This window comes from Carassius auratus, chromosome 22 (genome assembly GCF_003368295.1).
Source record: "Carassius auratus strain Wakin chromosome 22, ASM336829v1, whole genome shotgun sequence".
Taxonomy (NCBI): Eukaryota; Metazoa; Chordata; class Actinopteri; order Cypriniformes; family Cyprinidae; genus Carassius; species Carassius auratus.
In genome coordinates, this window is record NC_039264.1 from 16,877,041 (window position 1) to 16,895,482 (window position 18,442).

Genomic DNA, 18,442 nt, shown 5'->3' on the forward strand with positions numbered 1-18,442 from the left:
AATTAAAGTGAAATTTTGGACAGTTGGTGGCGCTAGAGGGATTGACTTAGACACACCAAAATTGGTGTACTTAATGTTGGCACTGTCCTCTATCAGAATGTCAAACCATTACAACTTTCCCGCATTCGGTTCTATGGGCTGCCATAGACGCCCAGTCGGAAGAATAATAATAATAATAATAATAATAAGAACGCCAACAAAAACAAGAGGGTCCTACGCACCTTCGGTGCTTGGCCCCTAATAAATCAATCCAAACTAAATCTCAGAGTTGTATCTCAATCTCCTGGTTCAGTAGTCAACGCACTGGTAAGGGACACAAATAGAGTAACAGTAATTAACACACGGAGAGGTTTCTCCAGAAAGAAACTTACACCGACTGATCTTAAAATGTGTCAGTGCCTTTGTTTTGTCTCAAGATGCACACCGGTGATGTTATATATATATATATATATATATATATAAAAATTACAGATTTAACTACCGCCAAATCCGGGCTTAAACTAAACCCTCCCTGCTTAATGAACCATCACTTGTAAAAACTAAGAGTAAACGGTTCACATTTATGTAAAGAATGTAAATGTTTAAAAACACAAACCCTTCTTCAGTCGACCACAGATGCAGGAGCGCGATGCTGCCTTGTGATGTCACAGCGCCGTACCAAAGTAAATGTCCTCCACACCCCAAACAGATCTTCTACTAACTTTTTATGGCGGATGGCAAACCAACTTTTGGTGCATTTACCACCACCGACTGGACTGGAGTGTGAAGCACTAATAGGCAGATGATTAATATATATATATATATATTCATATTCTTCAATCTCATTAGTAACTCTGAATTCTAATTCATTTTTTTTTTAATAAAAGTGGCCACCCCACCTCCATTACCTGTCTTTCTATCTTTCCTTACAATATTATACCCTTGCAGAACAAAGTTTAATTTAGGTTTTAACCACGTTTCTTGTAGACAATTTATGTTTGGTTTCACATCAATAAGTCTGTAGACTTTTTAAATTCTGATCCATTTGCAATAAGACTTCTGGCATTCCATTGAGGATTTTGAAAACCATTATTATTATTATGCACTTCCACATGCTGTTTTAGTACTTGATTGAGTCTTTAGCATATCATTTATTTTTTCCAATGTAACACCTGCTACTTTCAAGTATCTCTCAGCTGCTCGAAATTTTGATTTTAATTCTCTCTGTTCTGCTTTCTGTTTGAGCAGAACAATTAACCACTTCAGCCATAAATTAAACAAATTCCAATTTCCTGATCAACAAACTATCCTCTTTTGTCTTAGAAGTATTTTCAGCCTGTTCTAGTACCTTTACCTCTCTGTGTGTCTGCTCTTTTTGTGCTGCTTCAGCGCAAGTTAATCCCTGTTATTCTCACATTTTGGATTTTCACAGCATTACTGTCCATTCTTTATTTTTCACTTACTGAAGCCGTTTTGTTCCAACTACCTTCGCCCCTTTAACGCAAATTTTAATTTAATCAGTATTCACATCAGTAGGAATTCTAGTTATTACTCCTCTAACCCAAGGTTTCGTCTTCATCAAAGTGCATGACACTTTGAGTCCAAGCATCGAAAGTTATACTTAGAGAGACGGAAACTTGATTATCATGTGTAAGGATGGAAAACAACAAAAGAAGGCTCTGAGTCTTTGCACTATCAATTTCACCTAAGGCTTTATTTAGCGATTTCTTCAGTTTAATTGGGTTATTCGTCATACCAGATTCTGCAAATTAGTAGTTTCACCATTGTATGTTATACATCGGGTTATCAATTCACCAAAAATCAATATTCCACTTTTAATATAATAAAAGCATGGATATTTTTTGTATTAACAATATTAATATTTTTGTTGGATGTATTTTTTTGTGCCATAGCCAAAATCTTGTAGGCCTCATTATTTTAATTTTATAAAATGAATTACGTTTGTCAATGAAAAATGTATTTTTATTAGGGCCAGAGATTACTCAAATACAAGCAAATATTCAACAGTCAATAGACATGATGTTATTAATTGTGAAAAATTGTTTAATGCTAAATGTAAGCTAAATTACCTGCAGATTTGTACATCAACCTTGTAGGTTTATTAAATGTACAACCCGTTCTCATTTCAAGGCGTCATATAAGGCCGTTTTGTCACGTCCTTCGGCGATTTCTGCCCACTCATATAGCACCCTTTTACGTATAGATGAGACGCACATGGCTTTCAACCAACTTCAATGTAAAACCATCCGCGATGTTGTTAAATGCACAGGGCTTCGCCAGTCATCAATTGACCTCATCATTGACTACATGTAACAGATGTTTCCCGCAACAATGACTTACGTTTGATCTAGAATTAGGATTGCCTGCACCTAACATCAAGGTCAATGTTTTCCATTATTTATCTTTCAAGAGGAATCTATTTGACATTTTCAACACCCTTATCGTCTGTGAGAGAGGCTCAGCTTAACCACCACCAATGCAACCCACCAGCGTATTATAGGACACAGAAGGACTTTGCCAGCCAATCCAAATGCGTGATATCAGACGCTTTCAGCAACAGTAGCGTGCTTAGGCTACAATTTCATTTAGTTTTAAATTGGCCTGTGGCAGCCTACTCAATTTAAACTTGAATGTGCACTAGTTATCCTAACTAAAAACACGACAATATATGTTCCATCATCCCTTAATTGCCCGGAGGAGTATATAGTATACTATATTGGCCAAATTCAGCATACACCCTTTATCGTGTGTGAGAAACGCTCATGGCTTTCAACCATCAATGCAACCCACAGGCATTTAACAGGATGCAGTTGGACTTTGCAAGCCAATTCAAGTGCGTGATATCTGACGCTTTCAGCAACAGCAATGTGCAGAAAATTTGCTTTTGTTCTCATGACCTGTATTATAGCCTACTTTATCAGCCTTTTTAGCTTCCAAGCCAACTGTCCATTTCAACACACAGCCTTTGCGTGTGTCAGAGACACACCTGACTTTAAAGCAACTCAAATGTGATTGGGTAATCAAGCACGCATTTGGACTTCGCCAGTCACCCATTCCTAGTGCTGAGAAAAATAGTTGCCTTCAGTAACAAAGTGCAGACCATTTGGTTTGTTTTAAATTATACAATATCATCCCTTAATAGCCTATAGAGATGTTTTTTGGCCTTTATCGTGTTAGAGAGACGCTCATGGCTTTCAAACATCTAGTGTAATTTCAAACCAGCCAGATTTGAGAGGGCAAATGAGGAATTGCCAAGAACTGATGTCCGTCAAATCCAATTAAATGCATGGTCCTAGGAGAATGAGTGGAGAGTTGGTAAAGTGTCCTGGTGAGTTGTTATCATTTAGCAACGCAGCAGTGAGCACTGAAGCTAGTCTACAAGCAGCAGTGCACAATAACACCATATTTTTTACAGTCATTGAATAGCACCAAGTGAAAAATCTACGTTTTCTTTATATCTAGTGGCAGTGATCATGACGTTAGTTCTATAGATAAGTACCGGTAACCTTTGTCATAGTGTCATAGAACTGGTAAACTCTGTCTTTGTCATCTAGAAATATAAGGCATCATGCTAGCTATATGGACATTTCTAAGCGTTTATCTCTTCCACCGGTGAAAATGTTGTTGCAAACGTAGCCATGTGTCGCTGTGTTTGGCAGGTGCTTGTGTGGGCGGTGCTGTCCCATGGTAGTGCCTTTTGGTCGCTGTTGGTCGATATCTATCTGTCTGTCTCTCTATCTATCTATATATCTAGTCTATATATATCTATGTATTTATCTATAATCTGAATACTCTCGTCTACTACTCCTCTCTCTCTAGTCACTCTCAATGCTCTCAAGGCGGGCTATTGCAAATTCTCTCCCCAATGTGACGTAATTGTGGGGGAAAGGAGACCGCTGTAAGATAGTACCTACTTTTTCGTATTATATTACGTTTTGTGATACCCAACAACATAAAATACAATACAATACAAAACTGTTTAACCTGTTAAATGTCACCCCGTCCCGTATACGGGACGCCTACGTTGACTATACTATATTACAATCAAATCTAATCTAATCTTGACAAACTATATATTGTTGGAAAGGTCTAAGACTCCCAAATATATATTTTACCAATATTTTTTGTTAAAAATTATGTAGGAAAAGTAATAGATGAATTTATGACAAGAGTGCACCCTCAGAAATCTACATTACAAAAGGAGCTTTTACCTTTGTTTATAAAAAAAAGACTTCCTCGTTGCCTTTTTCTCCATCACTTTTTAGAAATCATCAGAAGTTATATATCACTTGAAACCATAAAATCTCAATATTCATCCTTCAAACCCATTTTAAAATCAGACATTGCATTACCATGTAAATGGTACATCAAAATCATGTTACAAAATGTTTTCAGTCATGAATTATAAAAATTTATGTTTGTATAATGCACATTCATGTCTGTCTTCAAAAACCTGAGTGACAGTTAACAGGTTAAATGTTTATTACCAACAAGCAAATTGCACAAATTTGTTGAAAAATTAACCCTGCAACACGGCCTTAGATCCAGCAGTACGCAATTTATGGGAGGAGCTGAGAAGCACAACTTCTGTTTTGGAACTAAATCAAAACTCTTTTTTTTGATTAGCAGTATGCATTGCTAAAAACTTAATTTGGACAATTTTAAAGAATTTTCTCAGTATTTAGCTTTATTTTTCACCCTCAAATTCCAGATTTTGATAAAGTTGTATCTTCGCCAAATATTCTTCAATCCTAATAAACCTTATATCAATGAAAATCTTATTTATTTGATGTATAAATCTTAATTTCTAAGAATATACCCTTTATGACTGGTTTTGTAGTTCAGGGTCACAAATGCACTTTAAGGTTTCTGTTATGTGACTCCACACTGTTAGTAGGTGTAGGATTTCTCTCCAGTGTGAATTTTCATGTGCCTGTAAAGGTTTCCCTTATTTCTGAAACTGACTCCACACTGTTGGCAGTTGTAAGGCTTCTCTCCCGTGTGAATTCTCATGTGCACTTTAAGGTTTCTTTCATGAGTGACACTGACTCCACACTGTTGGCAGGTGTAAGATTTCTCTCCAGTATGAATTTTCATGTGCCTGTAAAGGTTTCCTTTATTGGTGAAACTGACTCCACACCGTTGGCAAGTGTAAGGCTTCTCTCCAGTGTGAATTATCATGTGCACTTTAAGGCTCCCATTATGTGTGAAACTGACTCCACATTGTTGGCATGTGTAAGGCTTCTCTCCAGTGTGAATTCTCATGTGCGCTTTAAGTTTTCCTTCATATGTGAAACGGGCTCCACACTGTTGGCAGGTGTAAGGCTTCTCTCCAGTGTGAATTCTCATGTGCTCTTTAAGGTTTCTTTCATGAGTGACACTGACTCCACACTGTTGGCAGGTGTAAGATTTTCCTCCAGTGTGAATTTCCATGTGCCTGTAAAGGTTTCCTTTGTTTGTGAAACTGACTCCACACTGTTGGCAGGTATAAGGCTTCTCTCCAGTGTGAATTCTCATATGCACTTTAAGGTTTCCTTTATGTGTGAAACTGACTCCACACTGTTGGCAGGTGAAAGACTTCTCTCCGGTGTGGATTCTCATGTGCCTGTTAAGGTCTCCTTTATGCTTGAAACTCTTTCCACACTGTTGGCAGGTAAAAGACTTCTCTCCAGTGTGAACTTTCATATGGTCTTTAAGGTGTCCTTTTCTATTGAATCTTTTTCCACATTGTTGGCAGGAGAATGTCTTCCCTCCAGTGTCAATTTCCATGGGGACTTTAAGGTTTCCATGTTCACTAAAACTCTTTTCACAGTGAAAAGGGGTGAAATAACTTTCTGTTTCTGTTTTATGAGCTGTTTTCTGTGAGAAAATCTCTTTAATCTTTGGCCGACTAAAAGATTCTTCCTCGGTTTTAAAATCATGATGAGTCTCACATTGTTCTTTCTCTTCCATTTCATTCGGTACTATGTGCTCCTCCTTCAGCATAATGAGGTCTATGATGAAAAAAGGCAAATGAAAGTTAGCCCAGTTTAATAGCACAGAGAAACAGACATCAAAACATTTACCAACAAGCTAGATCAGGGGTTTCAAACTCAGTTCTTGGAGGTTCAAAGCCCTGCACAGTTTTGATGCAACCATAATTAAACACACCTGATCTAGCTAATCAGGTCATTAAGGCTTCCACCGCAGGAACTTTACCCAGGAATTAGGGACTTTGGGCTGGTACTCTGTGTGTTTCCACTGAAAGAACCAGGATCTAAATAAAGTTCCGGGTAAAACAAATGCCCCAGAAAGTCCCTGCTGGCAAGGTAGTACTTATTCAAAGTTCCGTAACTTTCGGGGGCGGGACTTGGGTTCATAGTGCTCAAAGGGATGAAACCCACTTCAGATCATGTTATGTAGTTGAGTGTAGCGTGTCCGAGGGTCAGCTTGTGGGTTTTGTAAGGGCCAGCATGAGGGACAAGACCTACAAATTTTTGGTGAGTTTTGAAGGGAGGTTGGTAACGTTAGTAAGCATTATCGTCCACTTTAGCTAGGCTACTGTAGCCTTCATATGGTATGAGTCATACCAAGCATTTTATGACGCCACTGTCAAAACAATATTTAGCCTAGGCATACCTCTTCATGCATTTACTGAACATTTGTGTAATGATTCATGGCAATGACATGTGTTGATGACTGATCAGTGATTGCACTCAGGTACAAAGCACTGCACCATGTTGCTGACGTTATCGTTAACTGCTTTCACACATGCAGACAATATAAAATACACAACGTTAAATATAAATTTCAATACACAATACCTATAGCTAAATCAGAGTGCTGCACGCTATTTCATCAGATTTAATTCCTTCAGGAAGCGAATCATCTGTTGCCCGTAGGAAAGCGTTTTCGCCATGTTCACAGCTATCGTTATTACTTCTAAGAGCAGTTTACTCCTCTTCAGCGGACACGATGAGGTTCAGAAGATGTGTCGGGTCGTGTGACAGGTTCATTGCAGGAAGGAAAACTCATGACAGCTGCATGCTATGTTTGGGCCTACACCATGCTCAGGCAGCGCTTAGCGGCCTTTCTGACTGTCAACACTGCGATAGCCTACGGCTAAAAGTATTGCGCTCGAGGCTCGCAACCTTCTCTAAGAGAGTAGGCCCCACGTCTAACCCCTGCTACCCTGTTTCTGCGGTTGCCGAGGCACTGCATGAGGGTTGGTGCCCATGGTGAGTGGGATAACAGATTTTTTTCCTTCTCTCTCACTCTCCCCAGGACATGTGCAAGTGCTCGAAGAGCGCTACAGACAGCCCGTTGTCTCTATCAACGATGATATTAGGCCTACCCCGGAAGCTCGCAATGTTTTTCAGTTGTATGCCATGTGACAAAGACGTGCTCTCTACAGCGGCCTCCGATTCAGAGGGCTTTTTGGATGAAGAGTGCAGTTCTCTCCCTCCGAGCGGACAGGAGAAACGCACTTCCCCATCTTACAGCGATCTTTTTAGACATTGTGACACGTGCTGCGGATAAATTGGGGTTGGAGTGGGATAGCGAGCCGACAAAATCAGGCCCAGTCGAAACTGGACGATCGATTTCTGTTTAGCCGCACTCCATTTGAACCTCATGTGTCTCTTCCTTTTTTTCCCCAAGACCTCCACCACGAGGTTTCGAAATCTAGGAAGCAGCCTTTTCGGTGCGAATTACTATTCCTGTCGATTTCGCCACGATTTCCAAAATGGTGGAACATGGATATGCGGCGATGCCGGCCGTAGAAAAAACTCTCGCGGCACATCTGGCGCCTAACTCAGCTCTGTCTTGGAAGTCACGCCCCCAATTGCCGTCCAAACTCTCTGGCTCTCAACGGCGGTCGCATTTTCTCTCCCTCTCCATCTCCTCTCCCTTACCTTTCCTGCTTTGCACCTTTTGTCTCGTATACTCTGAGAGACTCCTTCTGCACTGCTCTCCATCTAAAAATCTCTCAAAGCAATTGACACCTTCTTTTGGGTTCGGGGGAACCTGACTGCCCTGTCGGAACGTTCCCAGCTGGCTACACCATGAATGCGTGGTAGAGGTGGTGTGTCTGGTGGCTCTTTCCGTGGAGGACATTATATCTACCTATTCAGAACCATGATAACAGGTATTCTGCAGATAGGATTAAGCATTGCCCTGGTTTATCGAGGAATTCAGAAAACGGTGACAGCTGTCAAAGGCTTACAAGGCTGCCCGTCATGATCGAAGCAGTGGGCAGAGCGGTCAGCAGAAGCTCACGGCTTTGGAAAAAGCAATTGGATCGATCAGAGATCAGAAATGGACAAAGAGAGTAGCCGTGGAATTGAAACGCGGCTACTCGCCCCAAGACCAAACTTATCTTCTTTTGGCCTTTTCTCTACCAGCACTGGTCTCGGCCAATTCCACTGCTGGAACAACGACAACGCTGGAAGAGCTCTGTAGTGAGACGCTCTCGCGTTCCTCCCCCGTCTTCCACGTGCTGATGTTTACTCTGTCTGGGACCTGAACAAGGCTGCCTCCATGACAACTTGCTCTGACGCTATCACAATCTGCAGACTGAGGCACCTAGATTGAATCGCAACTCTCCAGGCCAACAAATACACAAACTCTTAACACACACACAGATACAGATATGCATTCACCCCCAACCATCCCCCCATCCCTCAACTTCGCCGCTTTGTACCGCCAGTCTGTCAAGCGGGTCCATGACCAGCGCTTTAATAGCTGCAGGGTAGGACAGCTGCTGCCTGCACTGGATTACCTCGACCCCCCCAATTTCCGTCCCCAGTTGCAAAGTCTTGTGTTTATGGTGTATGTGCTTTCAGGAGTGTGTTAAAGAACTTAAACGAGCTACTGACTTGGCGCTTAGGGCCACCAAGCACAACGCTCGGGCAATAGGCAGATCCATGGCAGGTTTAGTGTCAGTTGAGTGCCACCTATGGCTCACACTCACTGACATTAAAGAGAAGGACAAAACTTTTATTTTGGATGCCCCCATTTCTCAGAATGGCTTGCTAGGAAATTCAGTCACGACTGTTGTGGAAAAGTTTAGAGCTGCTAAACAACAGTCTGCCATGTTTCGCCAGCTTATTCCACACAGAACTAGAGAAGTAGAGCGTCAGCCACCTGCGGTTCGCTCGTGCTTGTCGTCTTTGCAGCGCCCTCAAGGGGTTCAGCGCCATGAGCCTTCACCTAGATTACCACCTCGCAAAGACTGGGGTCCTAGGTCTTGTTCGCCAACGACAACGCAAACGGCTAGACCAGAGTTCGACGGCCAAGGCCTCTCGTTCTCAGGCTCCCAATAGCAGCTCCTGATTTATTCGCCCATCTTTGGAGGCCAGGCCCTCCTTTGGAGAGTGGGGACAAACCGCACATGTGTATTCGCCTCTCATTGTGGACCCCCGACTCAGATCATCACAGTCCCACCGTATACTGCGATTCGGGCAGATTTAGGTCGACTCCTTATGACATGCACTTCCTCAGATACTCTGCGCCTTCCAGCCTTCAGAGTTCTGGGAATCGTCCAAGCGTCATGCGAGCATGGCCTGTTTATGTGGGCTGGCCCGACAGGACATTTGGACGTCTTCCTGTGATGGATCTCCCCGCCACTCAGGTGTCTCGGGGCCCTACGTAGGAAAATCAAACGAGTATGTCAGAAGTGGAGCAACTAAGGCCCATTGTGTATTTTTGGGCTCCAATTTCGATAAGGGCCACCTCCTTTCACCGAGGTTCTTCCTACGACTGTACGTCCTGGGGAGGCCTCGATTTTAAATCAAGAGATTATGTTACTCCTAGAGAAAGGGGCTATAGAAGAGGTATCCCCCACTCAGGTGGAGTCAGGCTTTTACAGCCGATACTTGTTGTGCCCATAAAAGATGGTGGCTTACATCCGATCATGGACTTGCATCGTTTAAATCTTGCACTCAGAGTGAGCAAGTTCAAGATGCTAACGATGAAGCCCATTCTGTCTCAGATCCATTCCGAGGATTGGTTTATAACTATCGATCTAAGGGCGGCAGCGTCCCCTGTGGTTCAGTTGGGCCTTCTCCATATGCAACCATTTCAGTGGTGGGCAAAGAGTCAGAACATATCGCCTCATTGTCATACGCTTCGCAGAATTACCGTGACACGCAAGGGCTTTCATGCTCTAAGCCCATGGACGAGACCCCAGTTCTTTCAAAAAGTAGTCCAGCTGGGGACATTAAGTGGTCGCAAGACGATCACTACAGATGCGTCCCTCACGGGTTGTGGGGCAGTGCATCAAGGTCGTCCAGTCAGTGGGCTCTGGACGGAAGCGCACCATGGCTGGCACATAAATCGTTTGGAGATTCTAGCAGTCTTTCTGGCTCTCAAACAGTTTTTACCACAGCTGAGGGGTTGTCACGTTTTAGTCAGGACGGACAACATGACAGATGTTTCTTATCTCAATTGCCAAGGAGGATTGCATTACCCTGTACAGGCTGGCGAGGCTTGTTCTTCTTTGGGCTCAGACAAAGTCTCTGTCAATTAAAGCAGTCTATGTCCCAGGTCACCTGAACTCAGGAGCAGACTTGCTATCGGGACAAGAGTCTGGAGGAGGGAGAATAGAGATTGCACCCTCAGGTAGTGGATCTCATATAAGCAGAAGTTCAGCCGAGCGGAAGTGGACTTGTTTGCTTCGAGTATGACTACGCACTGCCCGCTCTGGTTTTCCCCGTCTCCCCCTTCGCCTCTTGGTATAGATGCTCTGGTCCACGAATGGCCCAAGGCCGATCTTTATGCTTTTCCCCCTAAAAAAAGCACTCCCCCAGAGTACGATCGGACAGGGTGGAGCGCTTACTGTTGGTAGCCCCGTGGTGGCCCACTCAGTTGTGGTTTTTGGACCTGATCAGTTTGCTGGCCGGCCCTCCCTGGGAGGTTCCCCTCAGACACGATCTGCTGACACAAGCTCGGGGCATGATTTGGAATCCTCGTGACATTTCCGCTTTCTGCCCGGTGCGTTATCCTTCTTTGGAGGATTGTTCTCTTTTGGATTGTTTCGGAGGGCCTGGCGGCACATCCTTTTGAACCTTTGGAGTCTGTTTCAGATAAATTTTTGCAGCCCAAGACTGTTCTTTTGGTGCCTTTATCTTCCCTTAAGAGAGTGGGGGATATGCAGGCTCTATCGGTCAGTCCATGTATGGACTTTGCCCCAGGATTCGTTAAAGTCTTTTAGCGGCTTAGGCCTGATTATGTTCCGAAAGTGGCTTCGCACCCATTTTGTTTCCAGCAGGTGGTATTGGAGGCCTTCTCCCCTGCTAATGCAGGTTCGAGTAGCCTGAGTCTCTGCCCTGTAAGGATTCTTAGGATCTATGTTGACTGCACAGCTTAGCGGCGTAGGTCCGATCAGTTATTTGTTAGCTTTGGTGGTAAAAGCAGAGGTCTGCTCTATCTCCAGCTATCTAAGGTATGTCAGGCATTACGGTATAGTGTTCCCAAGGCGATGACGTCATCACAGCATCGAAGTGAACCTATGAAAGGGAACATCTCGGTTACGTATGTAACTTTGGTTCCCTGAGTAGGGAACGAGATGCTGCGGTGTGTGCCGTTCCGTACCTGTGAAAGCGCTTTCTTTGTAACAAGTGGAAATCTGATGAAATAGCGCGCAGCACTCTGATTTAGCTCACTCACGTGGGCGTCGGGGCGGTGCTAAGTGCTATTCGGCCAAAAAATTGCTTCAGATATTCGTCACACCGAAGGTGTTCCCCACGTCAACGCAGCATCTCGTTCCCTGCTCAGGGAACCAAGGTTACATACTTAACAGAAATGTTTTTGACTCGTTCCTTAATCACGTGACAGCCCCATACGTTAAACTCAATGCAATCTGAGCCAGAAAGAGAATTGATTTGTTTATAGTTCGGGTCTATCGGGTTTTTGACTCGTTCTTTAATCACGTGACAGACCCATACGCTTAACCTATGTAGTCTGAGCTGGAAAGAGAATTGATTAGTTCATCTCATGAGTCTTTCGGGTTGAGTTGTTCCTTAATCACTTGACAGCCCAATACATTTAACCAATTCAGTATTGAGCCGGAAAGAGAATTGATTAGTTCATCTTTCGGGTCTTCGGGTTGTTCGTTCTTTTGACACGTGACGTGACAACATTAGCTAGAATAATTCGTTAATTTACTACCTTACAAATGGGTGCATAGTACTTATTCTTATCTTTTCTTATAATTATTGGTTATGCTTTAAATTTTGTCCATATGATGGCGAAAACACTTTGATGACACTTTTTCCTTTTTTTACAGTGGATCCTAATCTTCAAAAATTACCTTGTTGTATGATTTATGTTTTTTTTAAGTTCACCCTTCAGATTAGACTATAGAATTGTAGTGTTACTTGTTTAGGATACAAAATGATATTTGCTTTTAATATATGTCATTATGTCCCTTTTGAACAATCTTCTTGTACATATATTAGACCAAAATGTTGTTTGCCTAGGAAAAACAATTATTATATCAGCAAAGATTCACGTGTTTAAGGAACGACTCGACCCGAAAGACTCATGAGATTAACTAATCAATTCTCTTTCTGCCTCGGACTGCATTGGTAGCGTATGGGCCGGTCATGTGATTAATGAATGACTTGAACAGGAAGACTTGTCAGACAAGAGGTGAGGTGAGCTAATCAAAGACTGAAGACCCAGGTAAAAAATGAATTAATCTTTTCTGTATCTTACAGCATTTTACTTTTGTATTGTTTGTAGTGTGATCAACATTTGCATAAGTACTAGATGTGCTGGGGAAATAACACATAACATTTTAATTACATCTGACTCGGAAAAAAATTTTGTTCATTTTGCTGAACGAGACTCAAACATCTGAGTTGGTAAAATTATCCGAACTTCCCATCACTACACAAAAGGCTCTTTCACGGTTGTGGCTTCAGTCGACTTCAGTGAGGCGTGGTGGTTTATGGGATGAGTAGTTCCTTCGCTCGGAATTGAAAATATGTACACAGTCTTGTACCTTTGACTTTTCTTTTGATTTTCTCTTAGTTTTTTCTCTCAAAATGATATGTTGTATGCTTATGAGTTCAACCGTAGCTGGTTATCCTCAGACATGCTTTAAACTCTTTAGATACGGACTTTTCAAAACGTCAATGAGAAAAATGAATGGGAAATTTACTTCCGACACCTAAGCTCTCTCGGGCTGTGGGCGGGACTGTGATGTGCTCTATTGGTGATCATTTCATACCTTGATACACTTCATCATTGCTGTGTGAGCAGCACAATACATTTACATAAATGTATTCCTGCAGCGCAGGGGTGTTGGAATGTTTGAAAACAGTATACTGTCGCTCAGCCTTTTCAAACTTCTTTTTGCCCTTTAAAAGAAGAAAGAAAACAAAATTTGTTTGAATTATATCTGGGCCAGTTGAAGATGCTGAGGAGTCAGAAGTTCCTGCTAAGAAACAGAAGATTATTTTGGGCAGCTTCTTCAAAATTGCATCATGTAAACACCAAGCTGTCCCTCAGTCAGAGAGGGAATCCACTGAATAGGAGCTATATATTTACATACAGCTGAAGTTGATGGTGAGCACCACAAGGCTAATTTTCCAGGAGTGGCCAGTCTAGCAAAAAATAACTCTGCATCCCTGCCACAAGTTCCCCATCTGAGCAGTGTGGTATGGCTCAGCTCAGTTCAGCTCAGCTCGGTTTGAGTTTCCACTGCAGTATATGCCGCGTTTCCACCGCAGGAACTTTACCCAGGAACTAGGGACTTTGGCCTGATACTCGGTGTGTTTCCACCGCAGGAACCAGGAACTAATAAAGTTCCGGGTAAAAAAAATGTCCTTCAGAAAGTCCCTGCTGTTGAGGTAGTACTTTTTCGAAGTTCCGGAACTTTCGGGGGCGGGACTTGGGCGCTAAAAACCTCCCGACTGGTTGAGTTCAGACAGCATTGGTTGAGTTCAACCACCATTTTTTCGGATTAACGTTTTCTAAATATTACTGTTAATGTGTCAGGAAATGTAATTTGAAAAGTATTTAAGGTGAGAATGTAGTTGTTTAAAACTCAAATCTGTGGTTTATTTATAAAGACAGCGCTTATTTAAAAATGTGTTTCGCCGATCTCGGAGCTCCACGCCACACTGAACCCTGCTGTGCCTTACCATGCTGTGGAAAAGTGCCATAAGAAAGTTGACCAGCTTTTGTTCCTTGCACCCAATTTGTAATTTTTCAATAGAAAATAAATTATTTTTATTTTGTTTAATTATTATTAAAGTGTTTAATTCAATTGATATTTTTTATATTTTCAACATGAGAATTTTTTGGGGGAAACGTTTTCTACTTTCTTAAAGCATTTACACATTATATATTTTTGAAAAAAAATTACTTTTTTTTTTAATTATGAGAAGTTGTAGCAATACCAATAAATTGCAGGAATTGTGGTTTGTGTGAACGCAGAAGGAAAATTACCGATATAAGCACGTACGAGTTCAGAACGCGGTGACATAAGACGTCTACTCCGGGCCAATCCACCACCACTGAAATTCAAAATTCAACAGCTCTGGGCCAATCATAACATTCTGATGCAGCTGACGCATTTACTCCGCGTGCTGTGTTTGAAGTCATGTAATGCAATGTCTCTGAGCCCAAAAAAAAAGGATCATGAATGTGAACATTTGTCCCAAAAATAATCGTGTTTGTCCCTCCATGTTTACAAACACAACATCAGGAGCAGTACCGCCGCTCCCTATATATATATATATATATATATATATATATATATATATATATATATATTCTCCCATCCGTGCTTGTGACCGCTCGCACCTCATGTTTGCGGCTGAATGTTCATAATTGATGGATAGACATCTATGCCCAGGTAAATGACATCAGCAAATCAGCGCAGATTATAAAAAAAAAAAAAAAAAACAGCCATTAAATTGACTTTATGCTGGACGTTGGAGAGTCTCAAATTTAGAGACTGTCTCTAAAGTTACATGCGATATTGGTATACACATTTCTACCATCAGTAGCATTTGAGGAGAATGACTTACAGTCATAAAAACAACTGATATTGTTCATCTAGGTGTCAGCTATAATGCACAATTGAATTGAATGTTTGATATTTAAAAAAAACGGTAAATCTTAAATTATGGTACTTTTTCACATGGGTTCAAACGCAAATTTGAATAATAAATTTTATTGGATAATAAGAATTTAAGATGGGGGGAAATATCATTATGAAATGTTTTTTCTGTAATACACATTGGCCACAATTAAAGGCCCCCCCTTTTATTCAATACTTTTTGAAATCATTTGCCAGTTTAATAAGTCTATATAAGGGTGCCGATATTTTCAGCCACGACTGTAATCAAATAAAAGTCTAAAACTTTGAAATTGTACTGCAGTCGATTACAAATCCACCAAAAGTATTAAGCAGAGTATTTAAGTTAAATTTCTCAAGTATTTGACACACCTGCACATGCTTCAAAATCATGTTTTCCTGTAGAGCTTGACATTTTACTAAGAATGAAAACCAACCTGTTTGTTCCTCAGTATCTTCTTGTTTTAATCTCAATGTTTCTTCAATCTTCACGTCTTCAGTCTCCTCTTTAATAAACGCCATATTTAGAACAGCGTGTGGATCTCAGGAGTTTTTCTGTGTTTGGACAATCTGTCATGTTTAAGATGAGAATAATTAAAGATAAATCAATCCAAACTAAATCTCAGAGTTGTATCTCAATCTCCTGGTTCAGTAATCAACGCATTGGTAAGGGACACAAATAGAGTATGTGACAATCTGACCTATATACGCACGAGCGCTTTGTTCCCAGCAGGTTATCAGCGCCAGACGCGTCGGTGACTTAGGAAATCTTTCTTATCTTTGCTTTGTGAATACCTCTAAAGCCCATATACTAGTAACGTAAATTACGTCCTCACGTTGATTCTCACGTTCGAATTTCCAAGTTATCTGCCATAAGAAGAAAGTTATAAGCGAAGCAACATTTCTCTCGTGTTTGCCATCAAAATCCGCTATGAAGGCTATTATTTTTTTGTTTCAAACCCAATACTTTTTATAGAATATACATTTAACTTGAATTAGGTGAAGTTTGGGATGGATTGTAACATTCGCATGTGTTTTTTTACGATCCGCAAGTGACGTTGTCAAAAGCAGAATCGGCCATTCAATCATATTGGCTTCCAAAACTTCTCTCAGTTTTCATCAATCCGTGCAGTATTTTTCAAAGAAATCATACAGAATGAAGGTTTAGAATCTCTAGATTACATTATAGGCATGATTTTGTCAAACATATAAATAAATACCATGGATGGTTATGTATTTATTTAGGAACAACTGTGCTTCTAAGCTGCCTGCTAGGTCAAGTGACCTGTTTATGGCAAGCTGATTAGCCGAATCTTACAAACATTTCAGCCCATGTGTGCTGTATTATTCTTACAAACATTGTGAAAATAATTAAATTTTACCAACTCTGTGCAGAATAATACAGCACACATGGGCTGAAATGTTTGTAAGATTTTTTTTCAAAAGTAAATTAAAGCAGCAAAAAAAAGTATACTAAACAAGTATATATTATACATAAGGGTATATTACTTTTTGAAATCTAAATATCATATACTTAAAAATAAATAAATATAATATACTTTTGATATAATATGATATCATATTTTTAAAAGGCTGATTATTTTGATTTCATGTGGAAATATATGTGTGGATTGATGCTCTCAGTTTCATTAATTAGTGGTTAATTAGAAATAATAAATTTATTATATTTACCTTTTAAAAAGAGGTCATCTTAATCTTGTTGGGCAATTTATTAACTACACTGTGGTGTTTGAATTATGCAAATAGACCAAGAAATGAGGATGTTATGATATTTTGAAGTGTTTAATCAAGCGGAAGAGGTCACAGTTTTTCACTGTTTTATTGTTATAATTAGGTACAAAATGACCCCTAATTTCCGAATGTAAAAATTCCATAACTTTCTTAATAATTATCCAATTATAATCATTTAAAAAACATTTTAAAGTTATTTTTATTATCTATCATATGGTTATGATTATATATTAATTTTCTAGTATTGATTTTTTTTTTGTCACATACCTATAGAGTAACAGTAATTCACACACGTACAGTTTCACAGTCTGAGCGGTTTCTCCAGAAAGAAACTTACACTGACTGATCTTAAAATGTGTCAGTGCCTTTGTTTTGTCTCAAGATGCACACCAGTCATGTTTTTTTCTAAGATACATTTATAAAAAACTACTAAAAGTATTGAACTACAGCCAAATCCTAAAACCACTAACTAAAACTATAAAAACTGGCTCCACAAATTAAAACACAAATGACAGACATTTAATATTTTGACACTTACGCATTTACATTGTGATTAAATCACATTTAATCCGATTGTACATTCATCAAAACATTTGCCATGGATTAGTAAAAGTTGTCATTATTATACACGCTTGTGTTTACACTGTTTTGTTCAGCATGAGCGATTAGAAACGGAGAATAGTTTTGGGAAGCAGGAGATTAAACTGATTTGTTTCCTCCATCACTAATGAGCGAATTCGTGTTTCTAATAAACTGATTAAAAACTAAAAAACGGTCGATGCGCTTTACTCGCTCAAAATCATGTGTAATTTACATAATCGTTAGATAAAGCTATACAGTTACAGTCAACATTAATTAATTATCGCTTGTAAAACTAAGATTAATGTTAAAAGGTTAACATTTATGTAAATAACGCTAGTGTTTTAAAACACAAACCCTTCTTCAGTCGAATAACAACATACGCAGGAGCGTGACGCTTCCTTATGACGTCACAGCGCCATACCAAAATAAAAGTCCTACACACGCCAAACAGTAGTTATTCAGCAGTTATTCGGTATTTTATGAGCTATTCGAAGTTAAATTATTGTTTAAATAAGTGTTGGCTAAAACATTTTCTAAACATTTAATATATTATTACTGTAAAATTACAATTTAGAACCATTTATCCACCCTCAAGAAAAAAAAAAACTTCTGCAAATTAAACATGGTTTATCTACAAAAATAAATAAACCTTTTTGTTTGATGCACAGCAAATATCTTGTAGGCCTCATTATTTTACTGTTATAAAATTATCTAAATTTGAAATGAAAATGAACTTTTATTAGGGCCAGAGATTTACTTAGCTTGACTAACCTTGATAGAAATCAATGTATCCATTTCCCTCAACCTTTCAAGCAGGCAACTGAAGAGCTCAGTGGCTCAGAGTACTGTACAATTAACTTGGTGGCCCTCTGGAAAACCACTGCTTACCCATTGCCAGTTCTCCCAAAGTGATCCATGTGCTGCTCTGGATGATGAAACATACGTGAGATTTAGTCTTACTTTTATAATTACTAACACGTTGCCTGTATATGTAATTGTGCTGACAGATTTTTTCAAAGATTAAGCTGAGTTTGGTTA

At 40.1% G+C, this 18,442-nt stretch overlaps 1 protein-coding gene across 4 annotated transcripts; it reads right to left on the reverse strand.

The window, feature by feature from the left end:
* Window positions 1–4,667: 4,667 nt before the first annotated feature.
* On the reverse strand, window positions 4,668–17,819 carry LOC113039835 (gastrula zinc finger protein XlCGF8.2DB-like). 4 transcript variants are annotated; one of them, XM_026197940.1, is made up of 3 exons: window positions 17,759–17,819; window positions 15,508–15,640; window positions 4,668–5,993 (listed from the first exon to the last, which is right to left on the reverse strand). In XM_026197940.1, exons 2-3 carry the CDS (start codon window positions 15,590–15,592, stop codon window positions 4,891–4,893), a joined length of 1,188 nt encoding a protein of 395 aa, XP_026053725.1. In that variant the 5' UTR covers window positions 15,593–15,640; window positions 17,759–17,819; the 3' UTR covers window positions 4,668–4,890. The 4 variants fall into 4 exon arrangements, with proteins under 4 accessions (XP_026053725.1, XP_026053727.1, XP_026053728.1 ...); XM_026197942.1 differs by having other exon boundaries at window positions 17,361–17,797; XM_026197943.1 differs by lacking the exon at window positions 17,759–17,819 and adding an exon at window positions 15,772–16,500.
* Between the last annotated feature and the right edge of the window lie 623 nt (window positions 17,820–18,442).

Excerpts from the sequence above, each read along its gene's own strand:
- LOC113039835 (XM_026197940.1), bottom strand. The coding sequence starts at position 15,592 with ATGGCGTTTATTAAAGAGGAGACTGAAGACGTGAAGATTGAAGAAACA. Across the intron at positions 5,994-15,507 it reads AGATACTGAGGAACAAACAG|ACCTCATTATGCTGAAGGAG; the intron begins GTTGGTTTTCAT and ends TTTTCATCATAG.